Source organism: Geotrypetes seraphini, chromosome 7 (genome assembly GCF_902459505.1).
Source record: "Geotrypetes seraphini chromosome 7, aGeoSer1.1, whole genome shotgun sequence".
In the NCBI taxonomy this organism is placed as follows: domain Eukaryota; kingdom Metazoa; phylum Chordata; class Amphibia; order Gymnophiona; family Dermophiidae; genus Geotrypetes; species Geotrypetes seraphini.
Window position 1 is genome coordinate 136505814 of NC_047090.1, and position 15655 is coordinate 136521468.

Here is a 15655-nt window from a genome sequence, read left to right on the forward strand (position 1 = left end):
TAAGTATTTTATGCAAGCCCCAACTGAATTTTACATAGGATCCACATAAACAGCTAGCAGAACTATGGTCAGACCTGAATGTTCAATGTTGGTGCCCAGGCATAGCCTGTCAGTTAACATTGAGGTCTAACTTAGCCAGCGACAGACAGTGTTTAAAAACATGCTGACTGTTGCCTGATGAATTTTGATCAGCTAGTTTATTCCACTTATTTGACTATATACAAATTGCACAAAAAAAACACACAAACAAACAAAAAAAAAGGCATAAAACTTGACCACATTTTCCAAGTTAGGATTTTCTAGCATAAAAAAGCTCCAATATTCTGTTAACATTTGGTCATGCAATAGATATAAAATAGACAGCTACTTATGCGCACTTGAGTATTTTATCTGTTCAACATTTGTAGCCTACAAGATCATGTCTGTATTATGTTCTTAGGCAATAGAATGTTTTTTTGTTTGGGGCCCAAAAGCTCCACCCCAGACCCCACCCCCATAAGAGAACTAATTGTAATGCCATTTCTTCCATTCATTTTTCATATACACACAATATAATCTCCGCTCTCGTTCTTACATTGTTAACATGAATGGCACCTCATCCTCCCCCTGGAAACCGAATTGTGGAGTCCCGCAAGGCTCTCCACTATCCCCTATCCTTTTCAACATCTATATGTCCTCCCTAAAACTCCTCCACCTATCCCCCCTTGAAACAATTTACACTTATGCAGACGACATCCTCGTCCTCCTCGAGACCGATTCGAACCTCACCGACCTGTCTAAGAACATATCCTCTTGTATAATGAACCTACAATCCTGGGCCCACACTGTGCAAATGAAATTGAATGAGTCCAAAACAAGACTTCTTTGGCTTGGTCCAAAACTAGATCACCTACCCACCTCCATCCCACTACCCTCTGGCTCCTCTCTGCAGCTTGAGTTCTCGAGCAAGGTCTTGGGCATCATCATTGATTCCACATTGTCCTTCAATGACCACCTCCAATCCTTGGTAAAAAAAATGCTTTTTCAGCCTTCACATGCTGAGGAAAGTTAGATCCTGCTTCCATCAAAAACATTTTACCCTCCTTGTCCAATCCATCATCCTCTCCAGATTGGACTATTGCAACTCTATCTACTTAAGCCTAACTAAGAAAAACCTCCACAGACTCCAATGGATTCAGAATGCCGCAGCCAAGCTCATCTTCGCTAAAAGTAAATTTGACCATGTGTCCCCGCTCCTGGCCAAGCTCCACTGGCTTCCGATAATCGCCAGGGTCCACTATAAATGCGCCTGTTTAACTTTCAAAATCCTATATGGTATCCTCCCTCCCTTTATCCCTCTTTCTTGGAATTCCTCAAACCCTAATACCACCAGATCCTCCCACAAATTAAAACTATCCTTCCCCTCGCTAAAAGGCATTTCCCACACAGGAAAGCTAGGGACCTCCCTCCACTTCAAAATCACTGAGCTCTGGAGCAACCTTACCTCCCCTCTTCGGAACTTGAGCTCTCTCCAAGTTTTCCGCAAACATCTGAAAACCTGGCTTTTCTCAAAAAATGTAAGTCTCCCTCCAACTTAGGAATCAAGGAAACTTTTATATCTTGGCATCCCAAGTCCTGTAAATTTTCTTCACACTTCTACCTCTAACCCTCTGTTGTAGTTCCTTCCTATTTCTCCTACTGTAAACCGCGTCGAGCTCTACGAACGTGGAGATGATGCGGTATACAAACCTAAGGATTAGATTAGATTAGATAATCTTACTAACAATGCATAATGGTAATCACAAAATTAAACCACACAAAGCATACGCTATGCAGAGAAAATTTTAATCAACTACCATTTATATTCTGCTTTTTTCAGATAGGTCAAGGCAGATGACTTTAAAATATGCAGTCACTTCAGTAACTGCTACAAAAAACTTCCCTTCAGTGCCAAAGAAGTACATCAAGATACATCAAGAAGTAATACAAAACCTTGCAAAGACCATAATAACAGCAATACTGGGCCAGACCAATGGTCCATCTAGCACAGTATCCTTTTTTTTTCTAACTATTTAATTTTAATAAACATCATACATTACACAAACTGCCGCTCTTATCTTCTTCACAGGCCGTCGGCAGCAGCTCCTACACACTGCCAGCAGCTGACCCGGAAGCCTTCCTTCTGACACAAAATGCAAACGCCTCAAAGGGAAGGCTTCTGGGTTAGCTGCCAGCAATATTTAAGAACTGCTGCCAGTGGCATGTAAAGAAGACAAATGCGGTGCCCCCCAGTCTCCCTGTTCCCGCAGCATTTGCTAAAGTGCTTCCCATTACCATGGTAATTATACCGCAGTAATGGTTCCCGTTATCACACCCTGCTACCAATTTGTGGGGGCTATAGAGTTCAACATATAATAGGCATCTACTATTTTTATTTAAAAAGTATCTCCTTTTATCACTACTATATATTCTCATGAATGTCCTTAAACATAAGAAGTAACTGAATTCTACACAAAAGCTTCCCGAAATCAAGTAAGAAAATTTTTGCACAAAGTATGCTAATGCATTGCATTAGAAGCACTAGCTTAAACGGTGATAAATATGTTGAATTGTACTATAATGAGAGTTAATTTTATTCTATTTGAATTTAGCTCACACCTTTCTCTTATAGACTAGCTCATACAGAAGGGTTCTGATTATTTTTGCAGCTTTCTCTGTTTTCATTAAGCAGTAACTAGCTTCTACTGAACTACACCTAAGAACACTGCACAACAATTTTTTGGTTAAGTCTTGATTCCTGAAAAGTTTTTGGTGATTATGACAGGTACCAACTTGGTATGCTCAAATATGGTTTTGGTTTTACTGCATCACGTAAGAACTATGAGAAATAGACATTTTTATGTTTACTGACAATAAAATATATAGTCAAGTTTACGTTTCGCACAAGCGACTAAATGAAACAGAATTAAAAGTGTTTTGCTCCCGAGTTTCTTTTATATTCAGTGTCTGGTGCATCACGTTGTAGCATCCAACAATAGTCGGCAAGCATTGACGGATTCCAATTGCCCTGGTATCGTTTCTCCATCGTAGCTATGTCTTGATGAAACCTTTCACCGTGCTCGTCACTCACAGCACCGAGATTTGCGGGGAAGAAGTCCAAGTGTGAATGGAGGAAATGAATCTTGAGTGACATATTGCACTTCATTCTCTTGTATGCTTTGAGAAGTTTGTCTACCAGCTGAATGTAGTTTGGGGCTCTGTAATTGCCCAGAAAATTGTCAACAACGTCTTTCAAGGCTTTCCAGCCAATTTTTTCCGGCCCAACTAACAGATCTTCAAATCGCTTGTCACTCATAACATGTCTGATCTGGGGGCCAACAAAAATACCCTCTTTGATCTTGGCATCAGTTATTCTTGGGAACATCTGTCTTAAATAACGAAAACCTTCCCCTTCCTTGTTCATTGCTTTCACAAAATTCTTCATGAGTCCCAGTTTAATGTGAAGAGGAGGCAAAAATATCTTTGTCGGGTCAACAAGCGATTCATGTGCTACATTTTTCTGTCCTGGAACTAACTTTTTACGGAGTGGCCAGTTCTTTCTAGAATAGTGCGACTCTCTGTCTCGGCTGTCCCATTCGCAGATGAAACAGCAGTACTTTGTATAGCCAAGCTGCAGTCCTAGTAACAGAGCAACGACTTTGAGGTCTCCACAGATATTCCAGTTATACCTGGTATACTGGACATACTTTAGTAACATTTCCATATTCTCATATGTTTCTTTCATATGTGCTGCATAGCCAACAGGTACTGAAGGATAAACGTTGCCATTGTGCAACAGAACAGCTTTCAGGCTTAACATTGACGAATCAATGAAAAGACGCCACTCTTCCGGGTTGTGATCACAACCAAAGACCGAGAACAATCCTTCAATGTCACAACAGAAACAGAGACTGTCGACTTGTGCAAAAAATTTGGTTATATCATGATGCCGGTCTCGAAACACAGAAATTTTCGTACCTGGTGATAGCAAACACCATTCCTGCAGTCTCGAACCTAGCAGCTCAGCTTTTGCTTTTGACAGACCCAAATCTCTGACCAAATCGTTCAATTCGGACTGTGTTATCAGATGTGGATCGCCTGATGAGGATGGTTCAAAATCCGGGTCAATGTCACTGTTAGAACCCTGCACTGCAGTTTCTTCATCTGGTTCGTCTAAGGTCCAATCCTCTGGTGGTTTCGGAACTGGAAGACTGTCATCATGTGGCATGGGTCTCATTGCTGAAGGCAGATTAGGATATTCAATTGACTTCTTGTTTTTGGCAGAGAAACCAGACACATTAGTCAAACAGAAATAACAGTCCGTCACATGGTCTTTCTGTTCTCGCCATATCATCGGAACAGCAAATGGCATCGTCTTTCGAGTACCTCTGAGCCAGGCTCTCAGACTAACAGCACATGTCGCACAGCAAATGTGAGGCGCCCATTGCTTGTCTTGATCACCTATTTTGCAGCCAAAATACAGATGATAGGCTTTCTTTACAAGGGCAGTCATCGAACGTCTCTGAGGCGTAAGTGTATATTCCCCACAGATATAGCAGAATGTGTCGCGGCTGTTACGACACCGACGAGACATATTGCCCGACACCAAAACGTCTATAGCATCAAGCTTACTTACTGTTATATTGCTACAGCTACTATACTACTATACTTTACTATACTGATACTATATACACACACGGACTATCTATATTAACCAAATGAGCAGGATCGGTGTATGGAAGCCACCATTATAGCATGGTGAGACAGCGCAAGCTCGTTCAGACCTGCCCAGACATGCCCAGGATGTCATCTTCCATAAAACAGCTTCCAACCTGGCTAGATTTTATGCATGGACATACCCAGGCGGCACAAACCGTTGTTGATAAGACACTTATGGGAGAAAAAATTGTTTGCATCCAAATATAAGAAAAAATCACGACAAAATTGAAGATTTCTCTGAAATGGTACGTGATGGGTAATTTTTGATGTAATATTCATGATCAGCACCCAAAATTCTATAAGAAACACCCAGCAGTGTTCAGGAAGCAAAAACTTTGTTGTGCAGTGGAATCACTCTTTTCTAGGGTTTCAGCTTCTACTACTTCTCTAGAATCTCTTAAGAGGCTTCATTCCTTGCAACTTTGCTCAATCTAAGTTCTTCTACCTCGATTAAACCCAAATCATATGACAGGTTAAATTATAATTTTTGGTGGAATTCTGTGTGTCATATATACAAAATGGAGCTCACAATAGCAACGCAAAAAGGTTATATTAGTAAATTTCAGAAAATCTGGGGACCGTTAACAGATTTTTGTAATGAATGATTAACTTTTCCCATGTTAAGGTATTTGATTAGGGGGGAAAAGGGTAGGTTTTACTTGTTGTTATTATATAATACATGAGTATTTCAATAATTTCACAGTAAGGATAATTCTATGATTTATTGAATAGGGAGGGAGGGGGAGGGACTATTAGATTCAATAAGGATGATATAAATGTTAGATTTCTTTCATAATATTTAAAATATTATAGAATTTTAATTTGTAATGAAATGTTAAATTATGCTTATATGAGAGTTAATCAAGTGTGTATCTTTAAGTTTTAAATGAGTTTATTTGCTACACTTGTTGTAACATACGAAAATGAATAAAGAATTTAAAAACAAAAAAAAATAAAGATAAACCCAAATCCACCTGGTTTAATAGTTCTCAACTAATTTCTTTAAGCTTTTTATTTGCTTTGTATGTGTATCTTATCTGTTTGTCTACTGGACTATAAGGTCCAAGGAGCAGAAACTATTATACACGGAGGTCCATTTTCAATGTGACGTTCAAATCCAATTTTGGACATTTTGCAGAAGATACACAAAAATCCAGTACCAAACATGCTCATTTTCAAAACTGCAAGATGTCTATCTTGATTTTTTTTTTTTTTAATGGACATTTTTCAAGTGTGTGTCTATCTTTTTGAACCATTTTTGAAAAAAAACACATCTAAAAGAAAACCACACAAAACAAGGCACTGAAATGTAGAAGGGGCCTGTAGCTGTAGCAGACTGGCCACATGAACATCCCAACAGAGCAATGGGGCATCTCAGGGAGCACTGCAGTGAACTTCACATAAAAGGTACCAGGTACACATCGCACCATAACCCCCTTATATTGTGTGGAGAGCCCTCCAAACCTACCTAAAACCTACTGAACCCAATTGTACACCACAACAATAGCCCTTATGCCTGCAAGTGACACCTATATGTAGGTACAGTGTGATTAGAGTGGGTTTTAGAAGGCTCACATAGTTCATCATAAATGTAGTAGTTAGAGTGAGATATGGGACCGAGTCCCCATCTCTATGGTTGACTATACTGTCCACTAGGCTACTCCAGAAACCTGCTTGCTTCTCTACTAGGACTGGCCATAATATCTGAAACTATCATATAGGCAAATATGTACCATTTCATTCACTTCTTTGGGCAATGGGAGAGGATCAGTGGCCATTGGCAAAATGTGTGTGTGTGGTGGGGGGAGTCATGCCATCACTTCCTCCCCTCCACCCAGGGTTCAGCATTTGCCTTAAAGGTGGTCTTCTGTTGATCCATGGTAGCATTGCACATATGCTGCCTATGGTCTGCTCCAGTTTTCCCTCTGGCTCATCCCGCCCATGCAGAAACAGGAAGTGATGTCAGAGGAGGCAGGATGGGCCAAAGCGAATACTTTGGAGCAGGCCGCGGGTAATATATGTGCAGCGCTACATGTTTCAGACTTATTCTTTAAACATAAAAGAATTTTCAGGCTCCGATTTAAACAACGTTCACTTTGTATTCTTTCCAACCCAAAGGAAGTTGGAAAGAATTATACAAAATGGGATCAAGTATGTTTGGGGACAAAATACTTCTAAAACCTTAACAGGATGGAATAAAAGTTGGAATGTGGGAAAAACCTTACACACATCAAATTTACAAATATGGACAGAAGATCCATCATAAGTAAGAGTATCCCGCTTATGGCGGTAAGCTAGTATAAGCTCCACTTTATGGAGATAATTATGAATCTTTGCCACCATTACCCGGGTATGCTGCAGATCCCCTCCCAATCTTCCAAACTGATGGGCTCTCTCAAAACATAGAGGACCCATACTCTCAGGGAGGGGACGTTTTTTGGCCAGCTGCTCTTGAAAAAATGCACTAAGTTTTGTTCAGGAAGGTGCTCTGGTAAACCAACAAAGCAAAAATTGTCCCTCCTAGATCAATTTTCAAGATCCTCCAATTTATCAGTGTGCTCACACAATGGGTTGTCTAAACACGTGAGCCGTTCCTTGGCCGCATATGTCAAATCTTTCACATTGGGCATGCAGTTTCCCAACTTGCACGTGGAAACAGTCTCTCCCAGGAAGGTCTCTAAGTGGGTTAATTGCGGATGGAGGGCCCTTGAGACCACCAAGGTAAGTTGCTGTAATTGCTCATCTGTAAATTCCACCATCACCGCTGAAGAAGAGGCCGCCATATTGTCATCAGCACTATGGACCTTTATCTTTCTTAGTGTTTTTGCTAGCCATTACACCTCCAGCTGAGTATAAATATTTGACCATATAACAAGGACCAATATCCTGTATCGAGCAGAATTACCAAACAGCAAATAGCTCAGATTAATGATCAGTGCAGTGCAGGGCCCTGGGAGCTGCAGCAAAACACATCTGCTCTCCTCACTGCATCATGTGATCCCCCACACATCAAATTTAAAAATCAGGCCACCGTTCCAGAGAAATAATTGTATTTAGCTTGGAGTATAATGAGCATTACTCAGTACTTACAGCTGGCATAGAAGAGGACCACAGCATGGTCAGCTCCAGAGATGACAGTATGAAATGTTTCGTCTGTCAGTGATGGCACCAATTCTAAAGCAAGTTCTGTCTTTTTGTTTCTATGGACTGCTTCTGCCACCTGATCATCTTGAACATCTAAATAGTCAAACATAGTATGAAACATGTAGAAACATGATGGATGGAGGTATCAGATTTCAGTGCTTACAAATAACCACATAAAATGAGGGAAAACACTTCAACCTAACAATTATATAAAGCAACGAGTATGTATTTTATTCTTTTGCTTTCCTGCTGAGGGTGTGACATATATTTATAACAATATTAAAAAAATAGCCTCAAAGGCTCAACAAGCATAAAGAGCAGAAAAACTGCCCAAATGAACTATGCTTTTCTGGAGCACATAAAATTATCATAGGGTGGTGTTGCCAGAAAAAAAGAGCACTACTAAAAACCCACTTTCATGTAGGAAAAAAAGGAGTACTCCAAAAAACTGGTATGACTATTTAAATAGTTTATCAAAAACAGTCACCACCACCCCCCCCCCCCCCGCCCCCTCCAAGCCAGGAAAGCAAAATTGTACACAAGAAAAAGTTCTCTAAACTAAAAAATACAGAGATATCAAAAAAACAAAAAGAAAGCTTTATAGAAAAACCAAAACTAAGCAAAAGAGTAGACCTAGGGAGAATTCTGTTCCCGCTTCAGAGAGCCTCTTCAGTGCTCACATCATGTGAAAAGATGTTAAAAGAAGAATGAAGTAAAATCAGAGCAAATGGTAGAATTTTAAAAGGTGCTTGTGCTGCTATAGTATCATCGTAACCAGTGGCGTAGCGAGAGGGGCAGACTGCCTCGGGTGCTGTCTTGCCGAGGGTGCCAGCAGCTCTCCTCCTCTCTGCCCACTCACCTCTTCAAATAATTGCCGTCAGTGAGCAGCATCTCTTACTTGCTGCTAGCGTTGCCCTCAGCTCTCCTTCTGATATCACTTCCTGGTCTCACATGGGGGGGGGGGGGGGCAGCCGCAGCAGGAAGAGTGCGGAGGGGCACACAGCACGGTGATGCTGGGCACCACCGCTTCCTTCCCTCGCTATGCCACTGATCATAACACTCTTACTTACAGAATAAGGACAGACATTGGCGATGGTGTCCTACATGTACATATCTGATTAATTCCTACATTTCAAAAACTTCCTTTTCTGAGTTCTAAGATAACTGAACATTTTTCTGAATAACTGAACATTATTTTGCTCTGTGCTTTAGTGACTTAAAAATTGGGATAGGAGAGAATTTGTAGGTTTATTAATAAAAATGGTTTGAATGTCATTTTAAAAAAACCTTATTTATTAATTTGTTTAAATAGTCTAAAAATCATTTCCCATAGTTTTAAACTTAACTGTTACAGTCTAAACTAAGCATTAAAATATAGCCAGTAGATAGCAGCACAGGGTTTAAACTTTCTGCCATCATTTTAACTGATACAACTTAGAGCAGTGATTTCTAAAATGGGTTCTTTGAACTCTCTTTATGGATCCCCCAAGAAATTAGATTATAGAATCTGTTTGTATGAACATATATATGTTTACATGTATGAAAAAAAATATTTTAAGGGTTCCACCATAGTAAAAAGTTTGGGAATTACTGGCCTAGGACATTAAACTAGGCTCTGCTTAGCTACCTACTAAATCTTCTTCCTACCCACCTGGCACATTTCTTAATTTGTAATGAACTATCTCAATTAGGAGAGGTTTATCATTGCAGAGATTTGTCCTAAATAATCTGTAGTCCTCTGAGTGAAAAGGTACCAAAATTGAGGTATGTAGCTTATTTATATCACAAAACAGAGGGATAGCAACTGCATAATAATGCAAATTTTCAGCCTCAGATATGGAAAATTACATCTTTAAAAAATGAGAAACATTTATCAATTTAAAAAGTATATTTTTCAAAAAACCATATTTGAAAAACAAAAACAAAAACATATTAAGCGCTCCTTTTACAAAGCTGCGGTAGAGGCAGTGACATAGTAATGGGGAGGGCAGTAAGGGGACAGCCCTGGGCGCCATCTTGGAGGGGGCGCTGGCACCTCTCTGCTCCCCCCCCCCCCACGCCACTTTCACACCCTCCCTTCCCCCGTACCTCTTTAAATCTTCACCAGTACAAGCAACTTCTCCAGCCTGCTGCTCATGCTGGCCTGGCTCCCCTCTGAAATCACTTCCTGGTTGCAGGGCCAGGAAGTGACATCAGAGGGAATGCCAACACTGGCACAAACAGCAGGCTGGAGAAGTTGCTTGCACTGGCGAAGATTTGAAGAGGTACTGAGGGGGAAGAGAGGGCGCAAGTGAGGTGTGGCGGGTGGGGAAGGAGCATGGGGTAGAGAGGAGGGAGTGGCGAGGCACCACTATCCCAGGCACCTCCTACTCTCACTACACCACTGGGCAGAGGTTCCTACTGCAGGCCAATGAGGTAAATGATCCAACACTCATAGGAAGTCTAGGAGCATCGGAGCATTTACTTCACCAACCTGCAGTAGAAACCTCTACCACATAGGGAACAGGAAAACCAAAGACAGGCCAAAGAGCAGGTTCCCAACCAAACTCCCACTGCCCAGGAGGCCAAGAAGGCCAACAACTTGGTGGAACAACAGACTGCACCTGCCCTGTGGGGGCCTGAAATCCGTCCAAACTAGAAAGAAAACCCAAGGGATTTCCCAAAGAGCCCTCCACGCATTGAGCCCCGCCTACTCCTGCTATGAGATCTACTCCACAGGGGCTCCCATCTGACCCAGAGCCAATGGCAGGCTGCTCCTCTGGAAAGGCCTGTAATGCCCTTCCTTGGGTGCTGACAGGCGCCATACCCTCTGCGCTACCTGAGGCCCTGTCAGAACGTGGTCCAGTTGACCTGCCCTCCCGTGAGGAGCATGTCTTCCTGTCCTTATGTTCCCCAAAGTCGGCACCGTCAAAGTGCAAGAGCTGACAAAGCTGCTGCTTTGGATTTCCTCAGCGGCAGCAGCAGAGCCGGCCCCGAACCAGACAACCCTAGACCTTCTAGACCATCAAAAAAAATCGCCTGCCTGCAGAGATAGCTGTTCAGGGGCCTTATCAGCTCATGCTTGGACCAGGGACTCCTCAGACACCATCACCCAACACCAGTAAGCCTCAGCGACCAGACCGCTCCGTAAAACCGCCTCTGAGAAACAGGAACAGGTCCTGAGCTTTTATTCTCTCAGAGGTCCCAGCTTTTATTCTCCTCCCAGGACCCCTAGCTCCTGATCCCTCGACCAATCATTTTAAATCTCCCAGGCAGGAAGCCAGTCTTCCACTTGTGCACCTGCTTGCTCTACCTGCCTCTTTTTCCACCTACCAAGTACCACCTGCCTACAACTCACTCCCCCTACTCCAGACCTTCTTAGAAGGTCTCGAGGGTTGACCAATGCAGGCATTCCAGCCCTGTATTAGAGTCACCCATCGAGACAAGCTCTCGGGCTTTAAATTATTTTTGCTATTCTTCAGTACTGAACCAGTTTATAGACAGCAGCATGGCTCTTTATAACTGAAATTATTATTAAATTAAGATGACTTAAATTTACTGTGCTTCTGTTTTACTGATTATTGTTTGTAAAAATAAAAATGTTAAAATTAATCTAATCTAATCTAGTCTTCGATTTATATACCGGGTCATCTCCCAACGGAGCTTGACTCGGTTCACAAGTAATTAAAGACCAGAGTACATAAGAAGAAGAACATGGGAAAAATAAATGTGGCAGTGCTATCAGTTCGTTGGTTCTATAAGCAAACCATTTAAGGATTGTGTAAACAGCAAAGTTTTTAGGACTTTACGAAATTGTTACAGATTACTCTATTGGGTATATTTTCAGCTTTTCTGCCTTTGTAATGATGAACAAACATATGCGTGGTATGGAGTATAGCATGAGAAAAATATAACTTTCAGTTTGCATCAGATTTGCTTCTCAATGGCCACGTATTTGGTCCTGGAGGATGAAGTGTACAATGTCTGCATCTATGAGGCAAACATAGTTTTTCCTGTTGCATAGAGCACTCTGGACCCCTGTTTGTTTACAAAAATTGGATTGCTCTAAGTCTAATAGATGTTGGCATTGTCATCTTGAAGCTGGAACTTTAGATCATTTATTGTTTTATTGTCCATTCATTAAGGCTTTTTGGGAGTCTATTTGGGATCAAATAAATTGTTTGTTAGAGAACCATGTAGCATTGTCATATGACACAATTTTATTTGGCATATTTATGAGAGCTAAATGTCAAATATCTGCTAATAATAACAAGCTTTTATCGATATTAACAGGAGTTGCTATCCAACAAATAACACATAATTGGAAGGACTGTAGAAGACTGAATTATTGTTTTTGGTGGTCTTGAGTTTGTCATGTGTATAAAATGGAAAGAGCGTTGGCTGTTCAAAAAGGTTATTATAATAAATTTAAGGATATGCGGGGACCTTTATTAAATTATAGTAATGAATAAGTTACACTTTTCCCAATCTTAATACACATGTGGATTTGGGGGGGGAGGGGATTTCTTGTTTTTCCATTAAGAATATATAGATGATTGTCGTAAGATATTATTTTTATGTGGTATATATTAGTTGTATATGAATTTGGGAGGGGGTGGGGGTTAAATCTTCTTGGTGTATGATATTGAAAAATTTTCAAGTGATGTATTATATTTGGTTGATATTTACTGTACACTTGATGTAAGTTTAAAAATGAATAAAGAAATTATAAAAAAAAAAAAAAAGATTTGCACATGAAAATCCACAGACCTATGATTAATGTAACATGTCAGCTACAGAACAAGTTCTTAATTGTTACAGATGAAACTTGGTAAGAAATTTGATCACAGTTATATAAAACAGTCAAAATTTTATCTGCAGCATTTTATAGATTACAGAAATATAGATGTTTTTAAGTTTGCCATTTTTCAAAAGCGTTTTTGCATAAGCATACATTTTATTTATAAATGGTTCTCATTTTAAGACATAATTAGTCCATATGCAAGGTTAAAATCTTGCAGGATTATGTAGTTGATGTCCCTCTATCTTGTGGTATAAATAAGCCACACACCCTACTTTTAGTACCTTTTTGCTGAGTGGATCATCAACCTCTAACTAATAACAAATCAAATGCCAAATCAAACCATCTCAAAAAACACTGAATTGGTTTCTAATTCCCATAAAGATTCTGAAAGACAGACTGACCAACCTACTGTCATATCAGGAGTCCTTTTCTAAATGGTAGTGGGCTCTAAGTATATGAACAGATGTCCATATTGCAGCCTTGCAAATTTCCACCATGAAAGCTGATCTCAAGTGGGCTACCAGCACCACCATAGCTCTGACAAGACACTCAAGAGTCAAATCTGTCTGGGCATAAGTAAAGGAAATGGGATCTGTTGGTGCATTTGTTGATGGCAGCCCCTAGCCTATTTGAATCAAAAGAAACTTTATTTGTTGATGGCAGCCTCTATCCTATTTGGGTCAAAAGAAACAAAACATTGATGCTTGGACCAGGGTCTCCTCAGACACCATCACCCAACACTGGTAACCCTCAGCAACCAGACCGCTTCGCAAAGCCACCTCTGAGGAATAGGAACAGGTCCTGACCCTCAGAGGTCCCAGCTCTTATTCTCCTCCCAGGACCCCTAGCTCCTGATCCCTCAACCAATCATTTAAAATCTCCCAGGAAGGAGATGCGCCAAATAAAAAGGCCAGAATTCTTTTGCAGTACAATGTGTGGAGATGCACTTTTACCTTTGTAGGTATGAAGCATGAGTAAAATGTTAGCAGATGAGACTGTTTAAAATAAAAATCTGGCAAAATCTTAAGAAGAAACTTAGATGAGTTCATAGAACCACTGTTAAACAATTTAGGGCCAAATTCTCTAAATAGTGCCCTGATTTTAGGCACCAATAGGCACCCAAGCTCAGTAAAAAAACAAACCAAAAAGCCATTTAAACTACGTTTTTAACTGAGTTTCAAGGCGCCTAAAAATTTGGTGCCTGAATTGGGCCTCTATAGGCGCTTTAGACCACCTAACACTACTGTAGATGTGGCTAAAGTGTCTACAGAGGCGCAATTTACATCAAAGGTAGGTGCCGGAAACGTAGGCCTAACAACCTTGGCCTACACTTCTGGTGTCTACCTTTCCCAGAAGCACAATTCTGTAACTGGTACCATCACGTGACTGACAATAGTTTATTGAATAAATGCAAAAGCAAGAACAGAACATAGCAAGGTATCAAAGGCACATTAACAGAATCAGTTATCGCATACCATACCAAACAAAAAAAAAAAGCCATATAAGAGCCAGAGAAAACAGAACAATACCCCCTCCCCCCTCTACTCAGCAGGGGGCCCTCTACAGCAAACCCTGATATACCTGGAATCTTAGGTACATACTCAAGTAACACAAGAAGACTAAGCCTCCCCATCCCATACCCCCCTACCAACCCCTCCCCCCGCCCCCAGAAGGATCTGTGTCATGAGTGCTTCACAGTAGCAATTCAAGTCCATTTAGGAAGGTAAGTGTCCAGCAGCAGGCTGTGCAAGTGTCCATTGATCAAAGGCTGACCAAATTTTACCATAATTCTGCAACTGGTTGCACAGAAGAGCAGTCAGTTTCGACATTTGCTGGATATAAATGACCTTGGCTACCAATGTCCGAACTGCGTATCAACAAGGGATCCAAGAGGAAAAATAACAAGGAACCGGTGTAGCTCACTGTAGAGGTGAAGGAAGCGATCAGAGACAAGAAAACTTTGTTTAAGGAATGGAAAAGGTCAAGAACGGATGAAAACAACAACATCAACGCAGGTGCTATAAGGCGGTAAAAAGGGCCAAGAGAGATTACAAGGAAAAAATAGCCAAGGAGGCGAAAAACTTCAAGTCGTTCTTTCGATATATTAAGGAGAAACGACCCGCGAAGGAAGCGGTGGGACCATTGGATGACCATGGAATAAAGGGAGTGCTAAAGGAGGACAAAGCAATCGCCGACAAACTGAACACATTTTTTGCGTCTGTATTTACCGAAGAGTATATATACAGCATACAGGAACCCATTAGGCTATATGCTGGAAACGAAGACAGGAAACTGACAGGGTTGACAGCCAGTCTAGAAGAGTATGCAGCGAGATCGATAGGCTTAAGAGAGATAAATCCCCGGGACTAGATGGCATCCATCCCAGGGTCATCAAAGAACTGAAAGGGACTATAGCTGAACTGCTTCAACTAATAGCCAATCTGTTGATCAAATTAGGAAAGATTCCGGAAGACTGGAAGGTGGCGAATGTTACGCTGATCTTCAAAAAAGGTTCGAGGGGAGATCCGGGAAACTACAGACCGGTGAGTCTGACCTCGGTACCGGGAAAGATGGTAGAGGTGCTGATAAAGGACTGCATCATTGATCACCTTGACGGACACAGGGTGATGAGGACCAGCCAGCACGGTTTCAGCAAAAAACAGATCTTGTTTGACGAACTTGCTGCACTACTTCGAGGGAGTAAACAGGCAGATAGACAAGAGCGACCCGGTCGATATTGTATATCTGGACTTTCAGAAGGTGTTCGACAAGGTTCCACATGAATGACTACTTCAGAAAATTGCGAACCATGGAATCGAGGGTGAAATACTCACATGGATTAAAAACTGGTTGGAGCATAGGAAACAGAGAGTGGGGGTAAATGGACAATACTCGGACTGGAAGAGTATCACCAGTGGGGTGCCACAGGGCTCTGTGCTTGGACCCTTGTTCTTCAACATCTTTATAAACGATCTGGATATTGGTACAACG

The 15655-nt window shown here is 41.2% G+C and overlaps 1 protein-coding gene across 9 annotated transcripts in view; it reads right to left on the reverse strand.

Moving 5' to 3' along the window:
- Positions 1-15655, reverse strand: part of TXNDC16 (thioredoxin domain containing 16) — a 129887-nt gene that overhangs the window by 29580 nt on the left and 84652 nt on the right. For all 9 annotated transcript variants that reach the window (XM_033951998.1, XM_033951994.1, XM_033951989.1 and 6 more), the window contains one exon: positions 7828-7974. In XM_033951998.1, the coding sequence (XP_033807889.1) occupies positions 7828-7974 (147 nt within the window). The remainder of the gene's footprint in view (positions 1-7827; positions 7975-15655) is intronic.